Raw genomic sequence first — 25,528 nt, 5'->3', positions numbered from 1 at the left:
GCAAAAACTCGCATTGATTTCATTGCAGCTTCTCTTTTTCTCGGTTTAATTGTCGTGCAGCCTCGTCGCGCGGGGTATTCGACGGACTCCGGACGGAGAACCTGACCGGTAATTGTCGGTTCCAGATAATCACGGACAAGCTGAAGAGCGACGACATCCAGACAGGGGTGACAAACGACTGGAAATTCGCAGCGATGGTGATCGACAGGATGTGCCTAATCATTTTTACTCTCTTCACCATAATCGCTACCATCAGCGTTTTATTCTCGGCGCCGCACATAATCGTCACGTGATTCGGAAGGTCGGGATCGCTGGCACGTGTCGATGAAGTCGTTCGGATGGTCGGATGTTGGTTGTTACGGGTAGTAGGCCAGCAGGGACACCTCCGTTTTTTACGCTTGCGACGGTACCGAAGGTGTTTAGCGTAACGGGGAGACGCTTCCCGACCGAGGTCCTGCGTTTAATTAGGAAAGCAATACGAAGTAGCTCGCCTCGAGGGGCTCGCCCGGAGGGAGAGGAGAGATAGCGCCACGCGGGCGACGGAGAGAGACGAAGAGAGACCCTCGACGCGTAGACGTAACACGCAGGCCAGCCACCAGCGCTGCCACCGGAGGACGGGCGCAACAGGCGCGACAGGGAGGACGACCGATGGACGTGGTACGTGCACGCGTATGTACCCGCGTATACGTTTACCAACGTACGCGCGCATGTACGCGTGCACCCGAGTTTATTACGACGAATTGATTTCCTAAGCGAGCCGATTTGCAAGCCCGCGAGACACTTCTGTGCAAGGAAGCAAAGCGCACACATTATACTCTCAACACGATGAACTGCCAAGGTGATTCAAATGCCAGTGAATTTTATTATCCGTATCACTAGTAAGTAACGACAACTATCAAGATTTGTACTACGATTAAGTGGCGTGCGATAGCAGATTCTTCTCGTAGGTTAAGCGATCCGTTGAGGGGGGAGAGGCGAATCTAGGCCCCGCGGAATCGCCGCCTTTCTGGGGTACGCTCAGCCTTTTAGTTTAAGCGAGTGGATTATTCCTTTATTCCTCGGACACGAGTGCCGTAAGTCTTGCACGCGTCTCGGGTCAAGGTCCGCTGATCGGGTTTAGGTCATTTGGCTCGTTATTCGAGAGATTTGGATGACGTTCTAGGAGCCGGAACGGTCCGGCGACGATCCGCGTCCAGGTTGACTGACTTGCCGTTAGGGACGGACACGCCGCGATTGGGTTTCAAATACTTTCTATTTTCTGAATACTTTCACTGACGATAGGGAATTCGTATATTTTTATTTTTTACCGTACCCGAACACCCCCGAGTGGTTCGATGACAAAGGTCGGGGAATTTGGGGGCGCGGCCGCATCAAGGAATTTTCGGAATGGATACTCCTCATTCGATATAAATATTAATCCTAATATTAATATTCTGATCGTTGATTAAGGGTCACTTAATGATCGGGCTCTATGATTTATTGGTGGATATCTGTTTTTAATGGGAAATCGGCGCTCGAGGTAAAAGGCGTCATATCGGAATCTGGATCGAATTGCGGTGTCGTTATGGAAACTGATGGACATATTATATATTAAGTACGTAAGCAGTATAAAGGCCGTTAGTCGAAAGAATTTACGTCAATTTGTCACTTTGATAAACTTACCGTATTCGAATGAAACATCCTATACTATGTACGCTTTAAAAGGGATTACAAGACGCATTAGGTTTCAAAATATGCTCTTTAATATGCAGGATGCAAAGAGGCGTTTGTTTACTCATATAAAAGGCTGGCCTCGTGTCGCCTCCCTTTTTTATATAAGATTTCCAGCATTATTAAGCTGCTATTTATTACTTTATCACGTTTAAGAGGCACTTCTTTATAAAAAAAAAGTAAAGAGAAAAAGTAGACGGATTATTTCGGAGATTCGCCCGAAAGTCTCGAGTCTCTCGTTTAGGACGCTGGACGGCAATCTAAAACGCGACAACAAATGAACGATCGTTACTTATTCGCCATCCTGTAAACACGGTTCAATTATTCAACTATTGCTGCTAAGCTAAGATGACCTACACTTCATTAACGGACCTTGCGTTCTCAAGGAAGTCTTTTCCACGAGTCATACTTGGATGTCGGACATTCGTTATTCTCGTATCGCGATAACACCGGCTGGTATTACTTTGATATTATATTTGATTGACAAACCGAAGGCATTGTCACCGATCGAACGGCCATCGATTTGCTGTCCACGCTCCGTTTCGATAAAATCGTGGAAGATATTTCCTTGTAAGCCGGTTCGAGGTGCACTCTTTGATCTTTTCCGTGCGCACGCCACTCATTAGGTAGCCAAGCTGCGTCCAAGGCCAATTCACGTTATCATAAACAATTTCCCTTCGATTCACACCAAAGTGGCGCGTCCAAGACGGCTCTTCGCCCAGACGTCGGGTGACCATCTTCACGGCGCGAAGGAGAGCATAATTCTCAAACTTTTAAGGAAGATGCGTTAACGATGTCTTGCATCGCGACCGATGCAATAAAACCTAGTTAAACGAATAAACGGAAGACATATAAATTACCGAAGGGAAATAAGCGAAAGAAGGCGAAGAAGGAAGTTACTCTCTATTAAAATATCTAATTAGGAGGAAATTGAACGAAATTTATTTAGCACCTTCGACGGACAAAGATATGTCCGATTGACACATTAGCAATAAATTTAACGAATAATTTACACCGCAGGAGTACCAGAAGGGTGTAAACCTAGTTTATATGCCTTCTTGGAATTGCGCGGTATAAACGATAGAGCCGGAATTTGTCAACCTTCGGATCGTGTCACGCTCGAGGTGCACCTTGTGAAACTTTTTTCATTTATTTAATCAAATCTATATAGACATGTATACAAATATATTTACGGCTATGCGTGTCCTTATTTTAGGTACTGTACATAGTGACGCTTGTATAGTGTGAAAAGTGTCCGCGAGTCGTGCAATCCAGTAGAGCGCAAATCGAATCATCGATGGGAGCGGGTTTACGCTGCTTGTCATTAGGTCTTATCATCTCGGGAGAGCGTATTCGTCTCCAGGACGGTTTCCGATATTCTTCGTCCTATTGCGATTTACGGTCTGGAAGCGTCCCGAATCTTTTTACCGGATGGCTTTCGGAATCTGCGAAGTGCCGAAGCGCGACGCGCAACTTCGGTGTGAAGCTATTGTACTTCGGGTCTCGACTAATCGAGGAAAACGTGTGCGAGGCATACTTTCGGCGGTGCGTGGCGGATCGCACGATTTTAACGTGAACTGGCCTTCGTTTTACTAAAAGCCCACATCGGATTATCCGTCAACGTACAGTTATCGTGTTAATCGGGAAATTCGAGCGGTTTGCGTCGATCAGCGGTCACGTGGAGTCAGGCTCGTTGCCATAAATCGGTTGAATTTCCCGATGTTAATCCACTACGTTCTTCTACGGTTCTTCCGTGTACTGGGAACCACGTGTCGTCAAGGAACAACCCAGCCCATTATATTCGTGTCGACTTCGGAAGAACGCTTGTCGTGAAGAGGAAATGCACGTTGACTGCACCTTCGGAAAGATATCGCGAAGCAACTATTTCTGGTATTCGCCAGTCTTAAGGAGAATTCGCGGTGGTAAAACCCTCGAAGTTAAGCAGAAACGTGTCGATTGCGTTCGCGTATGCGTTTCCGTTGGTTTCTTTTCGGTGGAATGTAACTTGCACGCTGATTTCGCCTTAAGATGAATTTTTCCCGGATATTTTGAGAGGTCGGGGATTGTCCACTGCGTAACTCCCGCGAGGATTTGTACTTTTACGCGTTGCTCTCTGTCGGACTACCACGCTTCCCTTCTCGACTCCGTGTCTTCAATAATTTTCCGTAAAGATTAACCACAATTGCTAGCGCTCGCGTTTCTTAATCCCGCGTAATTCCGATAAGTACCTCGTACGTTAATCGCGGAGCAACGAATTGCCTTCGCGAACTACGAAAGTGCTGATCGTAGCGAGGCCCCGTTCCATTTTATTTCCCCGCACGTTTATACATAGAAAACGTAGAGTTTCTACATACATATATATATATATATATACATATACATATACATATATTTGCATACAGTACCTACGCAGTCGTGCTTCCTGTGTTTGTTAATTTCGCAAATGACATCGAATGAATGATTCGTTTACCCGTTAAAAGCTAGACTTTTGATTTCGCGGCTCATTCGGTATGCTGAGTTGGACAAGCTATTATTGAGGCCCAAATGATTTATTTTATACGGCTCGAAGAGAGAAAGAGAGTAATCATTCGGTTCGAAATGAAGGTCGGTGGAAGGGAAAGCCTTGCTTCCGTTCGAAAATTACTCTTGTTTACGGATAGTCACGTAGACGGGCACTATTGAGGGGAAAAAAAAAATTGTATAAGATTCCATTGTAATGTACATTTGGCCATTGGCAATGACGCGACAACCAATCACGTTATCTTTTAAATAATATCGAAGTTATAACTAATAAAACGTTGTTAATGATGTTAAAGGAATGTTTAAATGTAGAATAACGGTAATTAATAATGCCCGGTCGGTAAAGAATGGCGATCCCGAGGCTTTAAAGGGACTCCCCGAAAGAGCTCGCGGAAAGGAAAGTTAAGTAGGACATTGCCTAGTTAGGCTTGTGGTATTCAATTTAACGAATAGTCGAGAGTAGAATTAATGTTTGTTGTGCTTCAAGTAGGTGGAGGAAAAGTAATGAACTTCGAGGAGTCTCTGTCGTTCGAGTGAGATGTCGATATGACTCGTAATGCACGTTTTACGAATTCGAGTTCGGGCAAAAAGTATTCTTCATTCTACTTTCAACTTCTTTCGGACCTTAATTCCTCGTCAACATTTTATAAGTACGCACCTTTGGAGCTTGTAATCGAACTCATGTACTTTTAGTCGGTATTCTTGGGAATTAGTGGAATCAATTTTTTAAGGGCAACACGCTCACCTTCTCTTGCTCCGTTTTTCGATTGATCTCTCTTTCTTCGCGTGATAAGGATAATTGGCCGACTTTAAATGGCAGAAGGGCCAAAAAAAGGCTTTAAAAGGCGAGCATTCATTCGATCGAGCTCAATGAATCGCATCCACCTACTTGAAGCGAAGTATCAACTCCGTTTGAGAAAATCAGCAAATGCATCCGAAGAGCGTAATGCAATTGTACATTGACGAAGGCGAATTACATATTATGGCCTTTCCATCATACGTACGCTGGCAGCACAATATTCATAATAAAGGCATTCATGTTCGCCAATGTACATTACAAGTTACGTGAGTGATTACGAGTCACTAAGCCAAGCATTCTCCGAATATTAACGATTGTGCAATGGAAATCACCGAAAATTATCCGCCTCCCGACTTGATATGTTCGCTGCCGAAATCGCCGGAATTGCGCGATCCGTAATATAAGTAAGTGCACCCGAATACGTTGATCTTAGCGATTGCAATCGGCACATTTCGTACCGGAGCAAATAACATAAAAAGTAGCACTAATCAGAGTTTTTCGTACAGACGTTGTCACTCCGGGAATTGGCTCTAACTGAAAACAACGTACTCGATCGAAGGTTATTGATAGGATTATAAATATTCTAACGAGATGTACTTGTCTTTCTACGCGGTGTGCGGATTGTAATCGGTAACGTCCCTTTGAATAAGTCCCCTCATCGACTAATCAATTTATCGGAGGAGGGTGAATTTACGGAGGAAGGCCGAACCGTGCTCCTTCGGAGAAACCATTGAAATGTGCTCAGCACTTTTTGAATTGCAACTCGAGCACGATCCATTTTCGTTACTCAAGTGCGACTTAGCATGCCGTAGAAAATTCCACCTTCCCCGCGTACATTGGGCGACGAGTGTTAATAATTAATACATAGGTCTGGCCATCGATTAATCACAAAAGGAAACCGTATCCACTATGGCAGCGAATGTATTAAGAGGATTTCTTCGCCGTTCTTTCGTGACATCGTGTGTACACACAGTGCGCTAGCTATAACAATCTGTAAACGAAAAGAAAAAACAACAAAAAAACAAAAAGAACCGATCCAACAGTGCCAGCTGTGTGTCGCGGTGTCCTCTGATTCAACACCGCGAAATGCCGCTCAAACTTTGCGTTCTCGAGATACCACAAGTGAAATACCGAGATAAATCGTTAACGGTACGTTATTTGGGAAAACACTCGAAACATGGGTAGTCTAATTAGGAACACAAATCAAGTGCCAAATTTTTAGCTAACTTAATATCGCTGAGCCAAAACTAATATATCAGGTGTTGCGAGTTGCGAGGGCGCGGACGCGTCCCGAGTTAGTTGAGTGCGGTGTGTAACGGCTCGTTGAAATTAGACGAGGAAATCGGGAACACTCGTCGAGGTCCCGAAGCTTAAGTTCGGCCCGAAGTCCATCCGACGTCGACGAGAGTCCTCGAATTCCCGACGAGCTTCGCGTTGGAACACTCTGAACCTAACTCTCACACCAATGGGTGCATTAACGATTAACAATCGCGCGATACGTCGAGGCGTCTGGAAGTTAGGGTTATTTATACCGAGGTAATTCTAGGCAATTGTAAAGTTCTAATCATTCCGATAGGCGATTTCTGGTACCCTTCGTTCGAGAAACCCGCTCCCACGTTAGTTGACTTGACGCAATTCAGAAGCTTCGCAATCTTACAAGGGTCTGGTAGATAGCGTATAGAAAACTCGAAGGCAATATTTGCGGTCGTCCCTCGAAGTCGCGAGGGGTCGCTTGAGATTCGCGAATGGGATTACGTAGGGAAAGGAAAATCTTGAGGGGAGAAATAAGGAAAAGTGAGAAGCGACCCTCGACTTCGCCGCGACGACCGCGAGCGAGGTCCTGGATGAATTAATTCCGAAACTTAAACTGGATTACTAAACATATACCGCTAAACATAATCTATACATATTTAAACTATTGAATGCTAAAATCGTACTCGTATAAACAAAACTCAATAATCAATTACTGAATATTAAAGCTAGGCTGTAATCGATAACGACGTAGCGTTACTTTGATAGTCACTTAGGGATGGTTCGAGGTAGACGATTAGGAATTAGGGTCTACTTTACCGAGATCACTTTCTCTCTAAACTAAACCTAATATCTGAAACTTACCTCCGACTTTTAAAGAGCGCTGAGACAAATTAAAAGAACCGATCGTAATGAATCTAACTCTTCCATACTTTTACCTTCTGTACTTTGTAATCGCGTTAACGCATTCATCGCCCCTACAGCCTTCCGAGGAATCGCGTTAACGCGAGTCGTTGTTTCGAGAATCGAACGATCGGATTCGAGGGCGAGAAGATAGAAGGGCGAAGGTCCGGCGCGCGATAGGCTGGCGGGACGATGAATCGCATCGACTCACCCAATCTCACTTGACTTTGAATTATGCCTCGATAATAGCCTGGTCTAATAATAGTAAATTCATATTGAAGAAAAATAAAAATTTGTTACATTTCTATGCTGGGCTCTTATTTGAGGCAACGTTGATTGATACGTGAATCCCTGTTAACTGGTGAGCACATATTCGCCGCATTGTAATTACTATTATTATTACGTTACTATACAATTGTTGAAATAAACGAAAAGAAAATCAACCCGTCTCGAGCTTATCCCTCGTATACCGGATCGACCTTACCCAAAGCACTAGGAATAAAGTTACAATTCGAATCGTCTTCGCCGATCCGCTGATACCAAGGTGCATACGTTTCTACAGCGTCCGAATTTATCAGCGGCAGTTATTCCTCCGAATTTATCAGCGGCGTCATCTCCGGGCGCCAAGATTGTCCGTAAAATCCGCAAGCAAATCTTCTCGACGAGCTCCCGTCCGTCGATAGAGCGATACCGACAACGTCGGTAAAATTTTACAGGTACGGAAGATTCCTACATCGGGGGTGCGGGGATCGATGCGAACCCGACGAAGGCTCGGCAAGGACTGCGCCGGTCATTGGGCGCGCGCGACGTTGCCGCTACCGGATTGGCGGGCGGGAGGCCGCCGCGTCCCCCACCCCCGCCCTCGCGCACGCGGAGTTTTCCGGCACCCCCCACCCCTTCGGCGCGCGCTCCGCGGAAATTCCGCCGGCACGCGCCTGTGCGTGGAACCCAGCGTCCGGCAGTGTCCTCGCGTCCGTCACGGAGGGAGGAGGTCGCGTGGAGTGTTCCGAGGTAAGGGACGTACCCAGGTCGCGACCTATGTCTGGCCGCACGGCCCGATAAACCGTGCCCCCTCCGACAGCCTCCAGCGGGGCCCGAGGGGGTCCCAGACCCCGAAACCAGTAAACCTTATCTCGGGCCGCCATCGCGCCACGCCGAAATATGATCCGATAGTCAACCCGGGGGCAAACGGTGTTCCTACATCGAGATACGATTTACCTAGGAAATTGGGTTTTGGTCAAGCACGCGCCGCTTCCGGCGTTTCGTCCGAAACTACCACTGCCCGGATCCCCGACGAAGACGGGGGACGCGGCGATGACGACGAACCCGTGAACGCGCTACCTATAGCAGCCAATCCGTGAGAAGATTCACCGTCGACGTGCGATCGCACGTTTCGCGGAAATTGGGCCCCGGCCAAGTGCGGGTGGTCGGCGAGCGTCGACCCTGGAACTCTCGGCATTCGGTGCGGCGTCACCGCGGAGTGAAGGTGTCCGGCAGGTGAAAACGGGGGGTGAGGGTGGTGGCGGTGGCGACCGGTGTGAGGTGCCTCAGTGCTCGAACGCCCCCGAAGGAGTCATGTGCTTCGCCGGATCTATCCAAGCTCGGTAGAGGACCGCTTCCGATTTCGACCCGACGTCCTCTGCAGGATTCGTCGCGGCCAACGTCCTGGAAGAAAGGGTACGTATTCTCGCAAACGCGGACCAATCGGATAGTTATGATCGAGAGCAACGGGGACGCGGACTCGGAATTTAATCAACCCTAAACTTCCGAAACGGGCGGGGGGAAATCAGGCACGAAGAGACGCCAGCCGCGAGGGAATCATTTATCTCCCTGGATTTAACGATCTCCGCCCTTGGATGTTCCTTCGGGAAGGCGTCCAATTCGCGTGCCGACTCGACTTTACGAGCGGGTCCTGTCTTCTCCCCGGCGGCGCGTTATCGTCCTCGCGGACAAGTAATCTTTTCTTCCCATGGAGAACCGAGACTAGTCGCGGACTCCTATCTCGCGCGATGACCAGGGCCGACGCTCGGATGCTTGGTGTTCTTCCGCAAGGATTTATCTTGCTCGTAGCATCATTGTTTTTATAATAGAATCTTCTCTAATCTCTAGAACGAGTGCTTTGATATTTAGCTTTTACGGTCACTGTGATATATATTGAAATCTTTGCTATAAGATTCGCGAGCCGTGTCCTGTAGTTAAAGATTATTTTAATTCGGCTTCGCCCATGAACCGCATAGGAAAATTTAAAAAGTTCTCGTTTTGCGTTCGAGGCCCTTATCAGTCGCCCCCTATGCCTTGCAGGGACTGCTTATCGCGTTCCGCCGACAATGGCTCTGATAATCGTCATTTTAGGATCGCTTTTCTCTTGTCACGGTCCACTTCGACGAACCCCCTTGGGTCGTCCTCGCCTAGAGGAATAGGTGATAAAATTCGTAAATCTTTAAGGAGCTTATTAGAAGCAGTACCCCCAAAGAAAATGATTCACGGACACTTAGTGAATATTAAAAAATTCTCCTTTTGCGTTCGAGATACTTGCTAATTGTTGGCGTCCTTAACAAACGTCCCCATGCCTTGCATGAACTGCTTATTGCGTTTCGCCGGTTCTTGCGTTGACTCTCGCTACTTTAAAGTGATACGAAAGAGTCATTCTATATGTATAAAACGGTAAAATATTTATAAAATATTTCGTCAAATTGAATGCACCGAATCGTTGGATACTTCAGCATGTGATTATAGATGCCCTAAGGAAGAACGCTATGTTTTTAAATTTAATTACAACGATGACCAGGGCCGACGCTCAGGTGCTTGGCGTTCTTCCGCAAGGATTTATCTTGCTCGTAGAATCATTGTTTTTATAATAGAATCCTCTCTAATCTCTAGAACGAGTGCTTTGATATTTAGCTTTTACGGTCGTTATGATACATATTGAAATCTTTGCTATAAGATTTGCGAGCCGTGTTCTGTAGTTTAAGATTATTTTAACTCGGCTTCGCCCAGGAACCGCAAGGAAAATTTAAAAAGTTCTCGTTTTGCGTTCGAGGCCCTTATCAATCGCCCCCTATGCCTTGCAGGGACTGCTTATCGCGTTCCGCCGACAATGGCTCTGATAATCGTCATTTTAGGATCGCTTTTCTCTTGTCACGGTCGACTTCGACGAACCCCCTTGGGTCGTCCTCGCCTAGAGGAATAGGTGATAAAATTCGTAAATCTTTAAGGAGCTTATTAGAAGCAGTACCCCCAAAGAAAATGATTCACGGACACTTAGTGAATATTAAAAAAATCTCCTTTTGCGTTCGAGATACTTCGCCGGCTCTTGCGTTGACTCTCGCTACTTTAAAGTGATACGAAAGAGTCATTCTATATATATAAAACGGCAAAATATTTATATATTTCTCCAAACTGAATGCACCGAATCGTGCATGAAAGGAAGAACGCTGCCTTTCTAAAATTTAATTCTTCAAACAAAATTTTTGTTTAGCCCATACTAGAACCAAGATCACATTTTTTTTTGTTTTTCGTGAAAAATGGAATTTCACCATCGCGTTCTTCCTTAGGGCATTCATAATCATGTGTTAATCTTTCAAGTGACAGTGTATCCAGTTCGGAGAAAAGTTTTATATATATTTTTACGTTTTTTGTATGTGGAATGACACTTTCGTATTACCTTAAGACCACCTCTCTCTTATAACGACCGATTTAGTCCATTCCCTGGCATCGTTGGATACGTCGGGTAGCGATCCGTAAACCGAATCTTCCCGGACGCGTTTCGATTAGTTTCCACCTCGAGGCTTTAATATCTGCATCGGCAAACTTGGAGTCGGACCCCCCGGGAACCTCCTTTCTTGTCCGGGATGAAACTCGCCTCCGAGGCCCAGGCCATGGACGTTTACTCAGTTTGCCGAACTCGGCCTTGAGGGACGGCGTCTTCCTCGACTCGTAACTACCTAATTACCAGTCAATAATTAGACTGGATATCACTTACCCTCGGGCGCTCCTCGGAGTCGAGAGGTCGGGTCGGTCTCGGTCGTTCCTCTCCGTCGAGGTCGGGAATTTACTCGATAATCGAGAGCTTTCCCGACGTCGTCGATGACCGACCGGCTCGCCGAACTTTTTATGACGTCGCGAGATTTTTCTGCACTTAAAGGATATTGTCCCTTGAGGTATGACCTGCCTTCGCGATGTATGTAGAAGTTGCTCCACCTGAGCGTACAACGATCTCGTTGCAGAATTATGAAGCTAGGACAGTTGGAAATTTATCGTGTCGTAGATCGTCAACTGTAATATAGGAGCAACTCCCAGGTTGCTAATAAAAAATTAGATCGATAACATAGGCCGTTAACGATGGATAATTGGGCATTCAACCGGATTTCCATTCAGCCATTACGGGCATGGTCAAAGCGCAATGGAAACCTTCGGGTTAATACAATGTAAAGAGACTAAACAATGGAAATGCGGTTAAAAGAGTAACATCAAACTGGGGACTTCTGCGAAAAGTAAGGCACAAAGAACGCTGTGCCCTGTAACTTACATATCGTACAGGACAGTAAGTAATTACTTACGGGAGTTAGTGAAATCCGCTGCTTTGGTATTGGAGCAGTTTTGAGTATAACAATATTACGGCATAAAATATGTATTTTTCGGAAAGTCACATTTTTTTTTTCACGCAAAGTATCTCAGATATGTATGCATCGGATAAACAAGATTCGTCATTAACGGCGTTCACCACCAAAGTGGGGACGATGACTTCCACCGCTAGATGGCATTAGCATCGAATTCGGTGGGAGGTAACCAAAACGTACTTTCTCGCTCGGATGAGGGAGACGCGACGCATAATGAGCAGTGTTTAGCAACGGGCAAAAAATGAGTGCGTATTTTGCACGTATACAACTCACACAACGGCTAGACGCCTTTGGCTAGGCGCCGAAACGTGTGTGATACTCGGCTGCACGCACACGCAAGTTGGACGCTCCGCCTAGAGTCGGCAACGGTTGCTAAGGAATGCCCAAATTCCTCGCGAGAAACTTGAAAATCCTGAAAAAGGTGCTCCACGGGGACAACGATTTTGAGCGTATTTCTCAACCGATTGAGCTCAACGAGTGCTCGTTTTAAAGATAAAATGTTGACGTGTGTTTATATGGGAGCGATTTTCGATCAAGCACCTCCTTCCTAGGTAAAAGGGCATTGAAATTATGTCGTTGCACTTTTTTATATGAAAATGACCACTTATCGAAAATCGCTCCCATATAAACACGGGTCAACATTTCATCTTCGATATGAGCTCTCGTTAAGCTCGATCGGTTTAGAAATACGTTCGGAATCGTTGTCCCCGTGAGGCCCTGCAAAATCGCTGGAGTGGTGAGCGCCCTTAAGTAAACGGTGACGTGGAGCATAGAGGTATCTTGTACGATATTGGATTAATTCCATTGTTAGCTATCTAGCTTCTCTAATAGAAATCTATGAATCCGCTATATCCGAGCATATCGTGGGAACTTCCGGGAAAATAACGAGATCGCTGACGCGAAAGTTAATTGCATCACTGTGCAACTTCTGGCATATGAGGAAGATAATCGTCGAGTTAATCTTGACAAACTATGGGCAACTTTTGGGAGGTGTGCATCCCCGTGCACTCGGAAGCAGGTAACACTAGGTACGAATAAGCCAGGAAATGTCGAGTCTCGAAAGTAAATTAAAATTGATTAAAAATGTGCTTTCCCGGTCGGTAGGTCGTTTAGTAGGGTAAACCTCATTACACCCCGTGGTCATTTATAAAAAAATTATGCGTGTTGTGTCATAAACGTAACACTTCCACCGTACGGGTATTCGGGTATTCGTTGAAGACCTAAATTCTGTCAATCTTGGAAAATAGTTAAAAAAAACGATTAAACGACACGCAACGTGGCTTGGTGAAAGTCATATCATTTTTTGAACCTGGCGTTTAATACCATTATAATCACGAAATGACTCTGCTCAAGGTTAATAGGAACTATTAATCCGTTACTTACAGGGTAATTTTACTTCATTTTAATGACTGGGAGAGAAACGTTCGCCAATGCGTTGGTTAAAAGCAATGACCACCGTGTTTTACCAATATTTTTATTAAAATTGCAATTTTTATTAAAAATGGGGGCGTATGTTAGTTTTACCCTGTTTAACTCCATTGCATTTTCATGGCACGGAAATGTCGGAACGAGGACGACGCGCCCCGGCGTGACGATACGTGGCGGGGCACTCGGCAGGACCTGGGAGGGAAATAACGACGCAACGGGTAATTGCGTTAGAGGGTCAGTCCTGGCGTTCACGGAGGCTAATTGTCGGGTTAACCCCATCGATCGAGCGACGATTTGAGGACGCGAGGCCATTCGCGCCGGGAGAAGAAAGACCGCTCGTGGAATCGTCGCCCCCCCCCCCCCCCCCCCGAGAACCGCGCATTGTCCGCGCACCTGCCCTTCGTTTCATTGATAACCGACGACGCGATACGCGGCAATTTACTCCGACATGCCGAGGGACTATTTCGAATGAGAGCACCGGGGTTTTGAAATGGAAGCGCCGATCTCGTTCGCCGGTTCGGTTTGCCTCCCCGGAGTGGATCTAATTTACCGAATACTTCCATTTCTCCGACTCCGGCTTCCTCCCCTGATTGCGTTATTCCATTTAGGTACGCGCTATTGGAAAACTTTTACGGCGCACCTACCACGCCTCTTTTTAAGTGCCTACCCACGGTCAGAGGAGAGGGTAATTAGGTTGGACCGCTGTCAAACTTTGCAGGGCTTTCGAAAAGTTCTCCCGGGAAGAACGGGCTCTTTCGTGGTCGCCAGTCTGGAAATCGGGATGGCGGAGGGGGCGGTCTGGAGAAAATGATCGCTATCGCCAGTTCGAAGGCTAGGGTAGGATAGATTGATAGGGATCGTGGGCTCGACCTCTCGCGTTAGGTTGCGGTCCCGTCGTGGATGGATGACGTTTCGAATCGTCCAGGAACGCTCGAAACCATATGGGTAGAAAACGAATCCATGGGTAGAAACGAAACCATATGAGGAGAGGGTAATTAGGTTGGACCGCTGTCAAACTTTGCAGGGCTTTCGAAAAGTTCTCCCGGGAAGAACGGGCTCTCTCGTGGTCGCCAGTCTGGAAATCGGGATGGCGGAGGGGGCGGTCTGGAGAAAATGATCGCTATCGCCAGTTATTGATAGGGACCGTGGGCTCGACCTCGCGTTAGGTTGCGGTCTCGTCGCGGATGGATGACGTTTCGAATCGTCCAGGAACGCTCGAAACCATATCGACGAGTTCATGCATCACCGGCCGCGAGTGACACGGGGGACGGTCATATTCGAGGCCGACGACGAGTGGATACCTCGCAATCCCAGAAATGCGTCAGTCCGTTAACTCGCTCGATGACTACTACGCTATCATGGCCACTAAAGAATCCAACGACGCTCGAATCGCTTATCGAGCCGGCCGCGTGACGTTTAAAGCGGTCCGCGGACGTCGCTTAAACGAAGCCTCTCCAAGTCATTTCCTTGGAACTAAATTGAGGAAGCCGAGATGAGGCCAAAGCGACGCGGCGTCGTTTCGATTAGGGACTCGTCACAGGTGCCCAATACCTGTCGCCAACAGATACGTTCCCCGCCGCCGTCGAAGATCCATCGGCATCTTCGGTCCCCGGCTGTTATTTTTAACGATCTCGTGTATGGGAGTGGCGTCGCGCTGCTCCGAAATGTCACCGAGACTCATTGTCAGGATCGGTACTCGAAGAATGGCCAGCTCGGGACTAAAGGAGTTCGAATTTAGATGAGCGAACCCTTCGAGTTCCCAGTGGGACTCCTCGGTGATAGGTACCCATTTCGCGTCGTCGGAGGATTCTCCGCGAAGGGGTGAACGAGACCCGTGTATCCCTTGAGACCCCGGTCCCGAAATTCCGGGGAACGATCTTCTCGGCCATTGGGTCTCGATGCAATTCCGCGCCTCGTTCCTCCCCGCCCTTCGGCTTATTTCCTATTTGCTTTCGACTTGAAATAGTGGAACCCGCCGCGACGACGTCGCGAAACGGCTCGGAACCAAGAGACGGGTGTAGGGAAGATCGGGTACAATTGTAACAGTTTCTAACGGAGAACTCTTTGTTAATACTCAGTTTAAAAGGATTTGAGCAAACAATATCGCGTCGTGGTCGTAACCTCGGAAATATGAATTCATCACTTAATTGGAGTTCGCTTCGTTACGAGTTCTAGAAAAAAATTATTCGACTCGGAGGAGTAACGAGCGACAAGTGGACTCAAATGATGATGTTTACAATTGTCTCGCATTACAATCCTACCCTATCTCCCTTGCCTCGGTTGAACCTTTTTGTACCCTTTGGTGCGTCTGGCTCCCCGAAGAGCACCTTCGCCCACGGTGATCTTTGAGGCCCACTTTCGAATCCCACCTTGACGACCCTCGTTTCCAAATGGGTTAGAACCGCCGCGGGGGTATCGTTTTTCCCTGCTTATATTTTTTCCTCGTTTTTTTTTTATCCCGCTGTCCCCAACAACTCGCGGGCGTCCGGCTCCCCGAAGAGCACCTTTGTTCGGGATCGTCGGACCGTCCGCGAGGCTCGGAGGGCCTAGCATTATTCACCGAAGCTAGGAACGGCGGGCTCGAGAACGACTACTGCTTAAAATTTAACCCTCCGTGGAGTGCCAGCACGTGAAACATGGAATCTGGCAATAAATACGGGATTCTAGGTCGAGGGATGAACTCGAAATGGAGTCCGCTCGAGTCCGCTCGACCTCGCGATTCTCGGTCATCGCGAGGGTTTTTCGTCGCGTCAGGGCAAGGAGCCGGCCACAGCCTCGATGGCCCATTTCCCCGGAGAATTTAATCGAGGAACTTTATCGTCCAGATGGGCGAATGGGGGGTTCATGCCCCCCTCGTGGGACGATCGTGCTTCGGGATGTAAAGCGTCTATTCGGGCTAAGAGAAACCCGAATTGGCGCTCCCCCGACTCCGGGATGGAACGATTCGACCCGGATCGCGAATCGCGGATCGCTTAGGTTTTCGCCTCGCGATTGTACTCGGAACGTTAAACTCGGGCCGAGACGAGAGATTTAAAGTTTGGGACGGTAGTTTGGAGTCGGAGAGCGCCGGGGCTCCGGGAAGTGCATCCCCTTTCCTCGGGGGTGAAACGGGACACGCGCATGTTGTGCGTGAATTATCGAACACACGGATAAAAGGACGTTTGCACTAGCACCAAATAACGGGATTGACGATGCGTGCGGAAAAGAAATTTGGTTCGTTGAACAGAATCGTTTGGTCGACCGTATCCGGTTCAATTCAGAAAACGCTTCGGACGAGCGAATTGAATGTCAGTTCCCTCGATCGAATCCGTTCGTCTTGGTCGACTAAAATGTTTAGTTAAGGTGATATGAAAGTGTCATATATACCATAACAAAAAGTCAAAATATTTATACAACTTTCCTCCAAATTGGCGGCACCGAATCATTTGAAACTTCATCATAAGATTATGGAGGCACTAAGGAAGCGAATCTCGTGATATTTCATTTGTCGAAAAAAAAAAAAAAATTGTATCTCTTGGACAAGAATCAAGAAAGGAGATTTTTCATTTTTTTTTTTCGAAAAATGAAATTCCACGAATATCACGTTCTTTCTTAGGGCCTCCATTGATCCATCCGTGTCCATCTAAGTATCACTCGATTTACCTGTAGGGTATTCCATTGCGACGAACGAGTTAATGGGAGGTGACTAGTTTTCCCCATAAACAATGCAAGCGTGTACTCTACTCGAAATCGGCGCTTTCTTGCCAATTGGCGTCATCGTCGCCAATCCAAAAATATTATCCAGACAGGAATGAATTTCCATCACGGCAGACACGCAGAAATTTTAATGCCGACGCAGCTACGCGTTCGCTAAAAATAATTAACAAGTCTCGACGTTAATTTCTCCCGAGAGGGAATCCCCTGTCGATTATTTTATTTACGAGAAGCGAGCGTCGTCGATAATTTAATCCACTCGGAAGGCTTCCGTTAATAGATTTTCGAGGCGCATAAAATTATCGGAGCACTTAGCCTGAAATTGAAGATGTTTTTAAAACGCTAATAGATGAAGGGAGGTAGGGGGTAGGACCAGGCATTAGATTCCTTTACTTTCGTTAGCCCTTGGAGAAGGATCGAGCATTCGCGAAACGCAAAAACGGTCCATTTGAGTCCTGAGTTTCTAAATTTTTCTTGAGGAAGTCGCCACTTCCGCCAATGAGATAACGCCAAATTAGAGGTAAATTCACCCTGGGATGAAATTAAAAGCCACAGTCTATCGAAAATAATACGAGTATAAGAATAATATACGACGAAGATAATAATATGCTAGTATAATAAAAATTCTACTCTAGGTACACATTTTTATCGTACAACAATAATAACTGTATAATTTCGATCAAATGGTCGGGCATTAGCAAAATCGTGGGCGGTGCCAAAAATTGCCCACTTCCCGACTCACGACTTTTAAACGAAATTTGTCGAAAAATCTCGGTTAAAATCGCTCAATCTGGAACTCTATTCGAGGTCGCGACCGGAATCGGAGTCGGGGAGGGCTCGTTTGAAAAGTTTGTCGGGATTCCCCGAAGACTGACCGTTTTGTAAATACCCCGGACGCGTAATGGACACCGACGTCCCGGAATTGCAGCCGCGGGTCGTTTTCGTTTTGGCCCGGCCGCAGAAAAGAAGGAAAAGAAGCCAAAGTAAACGCACAGGTCGGTACTCTTTTGACAAATAAACGTCGACGCGAAGGTCGCCGATGGTTTCGCTTTCCTCGAAAGCTCCTCGGGGCGATTCCAGATAAGTTGACCGGAAGTCGCGGCCGGCACGTCCGAAGATGATTCCTCTCGATGTTTCCCGAATTCGACGTCGGATTCAGGAGAAAATCAGCCTCGGTACGCGTCAGCACGACCGGGAGGAACGAGAAAAAAGACCTTAACTCGATCGAGAATCGCGTTTAATGTCCCCGTCGATTACCGCCGCAATTAATATCGCCCGCGGAATTACCGGCCGACAGTTATCGACGACTGCGGCTCTTTAGTCGGCGATTAAACGCCTCGGCGCTTTAAATTGGAACTTTCGGAGGATTTCGGCCCCGTCGAACGAGGACGAGTCGGCCGGTCGATGGAAAGGGCGTGTCGGACTCGGGAGACGACGGGAAATTATCGAGACCTCGTTACCCACCGCTGCGCACCACGATACCGTTAATTATTCGTAATTCCTCCTTACGTACCCCCAAGGGACGCACCTCCGATCCTCTCGGAGGTTCCCACGCAACTGATGCCCCGGCCTTGACGTTTTCGGTTCATCAGCGACTCTGCTCGGCTTCGAGGTCTCGGAAATTTTCGCTGCGAAGATTTCCGCGGCTGCATCGGTTATGATTTTGCCAACCCAATTTAACTCACCGGGGCTTTTTTTTTTAAGTACCCTGAAGTAATGCGCAAAACCCGAGGAACCCGGGGAGAGAACCCACATTAATGTTTGGTCCTAAATTTCATCGACCGAAGCGATCGGTAAATCGTTCCTCGATGTTCCCTCAGAGAGCGATGCTTGGCCGAAAACGGGACGCGATACTTTGGTCACGATGTTTTCAAGATGAAGACCTCAAGAAACTTTCCGGTTTTTCCGATATCACGAAATTGCGGCTTGAGGAAGATATCTTAGTTCGCTGTACCTCCTGGACAGATCTGTGCGTCTAATCATAGTGATTTTAATTCCTTTAATACTTACGTTCATGTATGTACAGTCGTGCAGGTTTTAAATCATAATTATGTATCACGACAATCAATCATTGTAGGGAGTAATGTGAAATCAATTTTTTTTTAATAATCTTTAGTAAAATCCGAAGAAATTCGGGATGTTCCGTTTTTTTTTTTTTTTCAATAAAACCTAACTGATTGGATTTTTGGAAAATCTCAGGTTTTTAACCACTTGCCATCGGTACTTAGATTCTCCTCGGAAGTAATCGCGAGCCGATAACTACGTTTAATTCGGCGCTCCGGGGTTTCGGAAACATCTTCGGAACATCTCGCGCATCTCGAGGCTTGGAAACTTCGGAGCAAAGGATCCACTCCTGAGCGAGAGCTCTAATCCACTTGATACCGCTGTTAGTCTCTGGTCAATGTTGACGCGATTCGCGAGATTTTCGCAACCCTTGGAAGTCGAGTCGAAGTGGCGAGGTCAATTTTGAAATTATGCGATATTATCCGAGGATGGACGAAGTTTCAGGGAGTTGCGGGGAGTCCCGAAACTGCTCAATTTGCGGGGGGAAATATGACTTCAAGAGCCGATCGCATGGAGGATTTATCTCCCCGTGTCTCAAGTCTCCCCACGCCGACTCTTCGCCTCTGGGTCTTCGTCGAATTGTTAATCATTCATAATTCCACTTTAGCGAGTGACGCGACCGGGAGATACGCCACCGAGGAAGTTTAAATGGCTCGACGCTCTCGGCAAATTCACCCCCCGTGTACAGAGCTCCTTCCGGGTGTACTTACGTGCGTCGTTTCAAAGCCTGTCTACTTCTCTCCACGAGTCGGAACTTCTGGAGTTGCTTAAAGAACGGCAACTCCCGTGCAAGATGTTGACGGTAACAATGGGATTTATCGCCTCTTCGCTTGACTATCGGCAAACGGAACGATTTACGGGAGGCGTAGGTTGCGCTCTTGGTATCCCACGTGGTACGTTTCTCGTTTAATTTCATTTAATGCCTCTAGGCGGTATCGCATCTATTCGAGTGTACGTTATTTACGTACGCGTTGGTTAGGTCTTAACGTCCCGCGCAACGGGAGAATACAGCGAGCGACGTGCCCCACTTTCGTTTTGAAATATCTCCGGAATGGGCACTCGCGTCGTCCTTATTTCAGATAGGAATTATTGATGACACACGTATCGTAGAAATTGCTGGTCGGAGGTCAGCCTGACCTGGGCCAACGTTCTCGCCGAAAGCCCGGAAGGGCACACCTCGAGAAGCAGAAATTGCGGCCATTTTTACGACCGAATTGAACGAAAAAGGGAAAGGATCGACCGTGTTTAGATCAGGGATGAATTAAATAGATCTTGGTCTTGCAGACAAGTACAAAACCAAGACCAAGATTATCATGGTCTTGATGCATTTGTTCATCACTAAGAGATGGCTATGAGCAAAATCCCAATAAACTCAAAATGATAAAATATACGTTGACGAATGATATAAAACCGTTAATAGTAATCGTATAAAGCGTGTTGTAAAAAAAACGAGTTTTACACGTCCTAATGTCCGTCCGTTCCACGGTAAATTTAAACATAGTCCGTTCATAAATAATCGTTCATAATCGTTTACTGTACGCTCAAATAACGTTAAAACGTTACGTTAAAGTATACGTTTCGTCTCTACTAGCGATAAACGCATCGAGAACATAACACGTAAAATAAACATTTCTTATAAATGTATATCTAACTTAGAGATATAACCGCGGATGGGTAAACGAGTAATCTTTACACCTACTCCCGTATTTCCACTAGTTTTACATGTACATAACGTGAATTCCACTATTTTGTGTTTACTGGGATCGATTTTGCAGTCCCGACATTGCACTTTTTTCCCTCGTATTTGCTTAATACTGGTACAGGTGTATTTAATAAACTGGAGATATTTTCCCCGGAGTGATCCGTTCGCGCGTACCAATAATCGGTTTTTGAGAGGATACAGTGGCTAGGTAGTATTTTTCATCGGCTTGGACGCAATATCGCGAAAAATCGGCAAAATAAAATATACGGAGGAGAGTACGAAATTCGGGAGGGCCGCGACTCGTCCAGCGTTGTTAACGGCGGCGTTGAATCACGGCACCTCGCTCGGTGAATTCTTTATTGTGAATATTCCCCGATCGGTGCGTCTGCTGGCCGATTCGGATGGGCGACTGCAAATAACCATTCCACCCTCGATGCTTATTTGCATTGGCGAAGCGTGGCGGCTAGCTCGGGGAGGCGAAGCTCCGCTTCGCTTTCGGGTAAATGTCGAAATCCGAGCCCGAGCCGATCGACCGCTATCTCGACGTAGAGACGTCGATGGCAGTCATTCGCGAGGGTAGTCCTCTTGTTTTTAATTACTACGAAAGCCGTCCGTCTCCCGTCGATCTCGCGGAAAACGCGTAGATCTGCATATGGATGCGCATAGATATGGGCGCGAGTGTTTGAATGCGCGACGGTCTGCGACAGCACCGCGATGCCGTGCATTCATCCCTAGGCACGAGTGACGTGTGTGAAGCGATTGTTTCCCCTACCTTGTGGAAGCGCGAGAATCGAAATCGCATGCACGACACATCCTCGGGACGTTCCGTCGACGATATATTTTAGCCGTCGAGCAACGATGCGCCGTCGCGACGCAGAATGGCTCGGACGGGCTGCAGCGCCGAAACGGCGATCCGCATCCGGGGAAATTTTCTTAACCGTTTTAGTGCCAGAGGTTTTTAAAAATCCGTGTCGGATTGTGCCATGAAGCGTGATAGCGTTGCGAATTGACGATCGGGGCCAAACATCGCGACACAATTCACCACAGTACGCGAAAAGCGCGATTGCACTGCGTGGCACTAAAACGGCTAGAGGAGAAACAACTCGAGGGTTCGATTCTTTAATCGGAACTCAATGTTCATGTAGGATCAAATTTCAAGTGTCAGGATTAACATGAACGGTTGATTTATTAATAAAAAAATTAATATAAAGAAATTGAATACATTGAAGAGTACGTCTTAAAGATCTCAGAAAAAGGGACTTGATTTTCCCTCCGACTTCGCTCGAGCTCTCCTCAGTTAGAACTAACTCCCATTCGATCATTCTCATCCAGCCTCACTCTAATTTCTTTCTCACTCAATTCATATTCCTCACTCTCTCATTCCCACACTCATCAATACATTTCTTTGTGCGTCAAAATTCTCACTTACTGAGTCATACGGCCGCTCGCACTTCACGAACTCTCAACCACGCATAAACGGTATCACCTATCGAGCTGTCATTTAATCTAAATACTTCTCATTTCACCCCACAATCATACAAATATTACATTTTACTCTAACTTCTATTTAGTCTTATTCTTAATCTTTATTGCCTTATTGACGACACAACTATTCGTATAGCTAAACGCTTTCATCTTCTTTTTTTTATTCTATTAACTTTATTGGATCGCACAGGACACTGACACTACATTCATTCGGAGGATTACGCGATGACGAAATTCGAAAGGGTTGGAATAATCGCTTCTCCGCGTTAATATCGTGGACTGCTATTTTCTTTTAGAACGATATATTGGTTTATTTCGCATGCACGTTTCAATTGTGAATAGTCCGGGCGTATACGATTGACGGATTTTCGTGACGCTCGAGTCGGTATCCTATGTACCGTGAGAAAAAAGACATGTCGAACAGAATTCGAGGATTCGATCCTTTGGATAGAACCGCAATGTTTGCATTGCACGTGGGGTGAAATGCTGGTTGATTGAAAGAATCGCCCTTCGATATCAACTCGCGTAGGACTGTTCTTCCCCCTTGTTACAAGACATTGTTTGTCTAGTATCGCGTTTAAGGTATGAACAATTGAAACCTACTTGAGTAATGAATTTGCGTAACGTTCTCGTGCCGAATTAGCACCCCGTACACCACGAGAATGAAATCCTAATTCGACGTCAAAACGACGAAACGAAAAGCGACGAGCTCGGGAGATGAGCTCGTTGGAAATTTAAACGATCACGGGGTTGGGAAAGTCCGGAAAATTTCGAGCGCGATTATCGCACGACTGCAGGACCACCCCAGTGGCAGAGAGGGTTTAGATGTTGATCCCTTCTCGCAGGGGATATCCAAATATATGCACGAGAGTAATCCAAGTCTATCATGCGCACGGAAATACGGGAAATGAGTGCCCGATACGATGCACGGACCGTAAAGGCGCGTCCACCGTCGGAGAAAAGAGACGCCGTTGGTCGATGCGTCCGTCGCGAATTTTGCGGGTGAAATCACGCTTTGGATCGTTATCCGGCCGCGATAGGAGGAAACAGGAGCCGCATCGAGAGCCGCCGCGGAATCGTTTTGCTAACGACTCGCATCGGCGGCGAATGGCCGCGCCATTCCGCAAGCGTTCCGCAGGGGCCATCGGTTCTGCACGCCTCGGTGGGTTCTTTGACGGGAAACCGGGTGTTAACGTTTCGATTAGCGGGACATCTCGTGCCGATATCGCTGATAACCCGATCGAGTCGTTGGCCGTATCATGGTAGATCGCGTTCGCGCGAACCGCCGAATCGCTGTCCCTGGTGGAAACGAAGAAGGGGCGTTTAACTTTTTGCGAACGGTACTGTCTGACGCAGGAAAATGATAACTCGATGTTTATGGAAAAATTGAATACCCTTTTACACGATGTTTGGGGTAAATGAGTCTCAGCCGACGTCCATGTACAGTCGATGCTAATGACCCTGACTGACACGCTACCACGACGCTTGGTAAGCTTGAATATTTCGCTATAACCCTTATACATATTACTGTGCATAAACAAACTTTTGCTAAATGACGAACAGGATATTCACTAACAATAAGAGATGTATCGCTTAGAAAGGTTGGCAAATGGACTGCTGTGAGCATGCACGAGTACGCTTTGAAGGAACCACTCGATTGGATATCGATTACCAAGATAAAATAAAACGCTACAAAGAAACCTCGATTCGGAGTTAAAGTAAACTGCTACGATTGCAGTATACTAGAAATGTCCGTACACGCACGTCGGAAACCTAATCCATATACACCTCCAAGAGTGGTAAAAATGCCTGGGCCGCCGTCCGCAGACGCGTGTCCGCAAAGGGTTAAGCATCTTGGGGACGTCCCGCGATAAATCCCCTCGGGCCCGCGATTGTTGTCGTCTTTGAAACGTTTAACGACTCGAGGAGGGAAGTCGAGTCGTTTTTCCCAAGGAGACTCGGAAAAGAGCCACCCTTGCGCCCAGAGAGCGCGACCACCCCCGCGAGTGGAGGCGCGAGTAGGACGTTAAAAAGAGCCCGCAGCGCTCCTCCGCCAGACTTATTTAATACGCGGATTCTCCCCTCGCTCGTCCCGGATTAAAGCCACCCCGTAAATAGCGAGAACCCGAGGAGGCTTTGTCCCATCGAGCGACATTGGTAGCGGTGGTAATTGAAACGCATCCAGGCATCCGTTGTGTCGTCGCTGCGAGTGGAGGGTGCAAGGGAAAGTAGCGCGTTTCGGTGTCGTGCGAATCGTCGACTAATCAACGTTATGGCCAGGAGTCCCGACGAATGGGCTTCCTGGGGGTCCGGGTAAAACGAGCTCGTTTACACGCACGGTCTCATGCGGGATAATCTCTGAAACGTTGCCATCGCGAATGACGCGAAAATCGCGATGGCGCGACGACTCGCGTGTCTCGCGTGTCTCGCGACCCCCCAGTCGATATTCCGCGCACGCAACGAAATTTCGTCCCTTCCCGAACAATTCGTCCTTCTCGTTCCCTTCCGAATGGAGTTGGAACTGCACCTCCAGGTGCCTTCATAGACCTCGAGATTTCGCTTCGCTCGCGGATTTCGCCGATCTAATTGGCAGAGAGCGAACCACACCGCGCGATGACGCATCAGCGTGAAATAACGAATCCCTTGCGGAAAACGCTGGACGGATCCTGGGAACCGTCTCCATTATTCGTTCCCACCCTCTTTGACGGGGAGAAACAAAATGGGCATTTTCGAGAATTTCCCGTGGCATCGTGAATCGAGCTGGGAGGTGAGCAGCGAGAGCTCGCCGTGAATTCTGTTACTCTATGTCGCGTTTCATCTCGCACTTTTTTGGAATATGTTTCCTTTGTGGGACCGTAGGGAGAATAAAGGACGTTACATTCAACGGCAAGGTTTTTACGAGGGGAATTGTCGGGCGAGTCGAGCCGTTCGGTTCCAAAAGTAGCCCGAAGCTGAGACATATTCACGCTTCGGGAACAATTCCTAAGTACCCGCTCGCGGTAAATACGGATAATTGACTCTGGTCGCGCAACGCGCATTTGCGGCCTCGCGAGCGCGTTAAGGGACTGAGAAGCACCTCACCGCGAATTTACCTAACGGCCCGATTGTCGGATTGTCCGCTGCATCGGTTTCGCACCGATTTCGAACCGGACCCGAATCGAGGCAATAGCGAACGATGTACAGTGCGTCGAAACTCGCGTACGCGCGTACGAGTTTAAGCTCGGACTTACTATAAAGAAAGGTACTATCTGAAATAATGAAAATTCAGTGAAACGATAAAGCCGCCAGAGGGTAATTCGCCAGGGCGAGCAAGGGTCGCGAGTCGCCTCGACTTTAAAAATTAAATACGAAATA

At 47.3% G+C, this 25,528-nt stretch overlaps 2 protein-coding genes across 5 annotated transcripts in view; both read left to right on the top strand.

Annotated features, from left to right (window-relative positions):
* LOC105698447 (neuronal acetylcholine receptor subunit alpha-7) overlaps window positions 1–7,592 on the top strand; it is a 49,601-nt gene extending 42,009 nt beyond the window's left edge. For all 3 annotated transcript variants that reach the window (XM_012422717.1, XM_012422718.1, XM_012422719.1), the window contains one exon: window positions 126–7,592. In XM_012422717.1, the coding sequence (XP_012278140.1) occupies window positions 126–293 (168 nt within the window). In that variant the 3' untranslated portion in view covers window positions 294–7,592. The remainder of the gene's footprint in view (window positions 1–125) is intronic.
* Window positions 7,593–8,166: 574 nt separating this feature from the next.
* The window catches only part of LOC105698456 (zwei Ig domain protein zig-8), an 80,820-nt gene continuing 63,458 nt past the window's right edge, over window positions 8,167–25,528 (top strand). For both annotated transcript variants that reach the window (XM_023435050.1, XM_012422737.1), the window contains exon 1: window positions 8,167–8,860. The gene's annotated coding sequence lies outside the window, so the exon portion shown is untranslated. The remainder of the gene's footprint in view (window positions 8,861–25,528) is intronic.

This window comes from Orussus abietinus, unplaced genomic scaffold, assembly GCF_000612105.2.
Source record: "Orussus abietinus isolate OABI.00-Male unplaced genomic scaffold, Oabi_2.0 scaffold62, whole genome shotgun sequence".
Taxonomy (NCBI): Eukaryota; Metazoa; Arthropoda; class Insecta; order Hymenoptera; family Orussidae; genus Orussus; species Orussus abietinus.
This window is presented reverse-complemented; position numbering and strand designations above follow the sequence as displayed.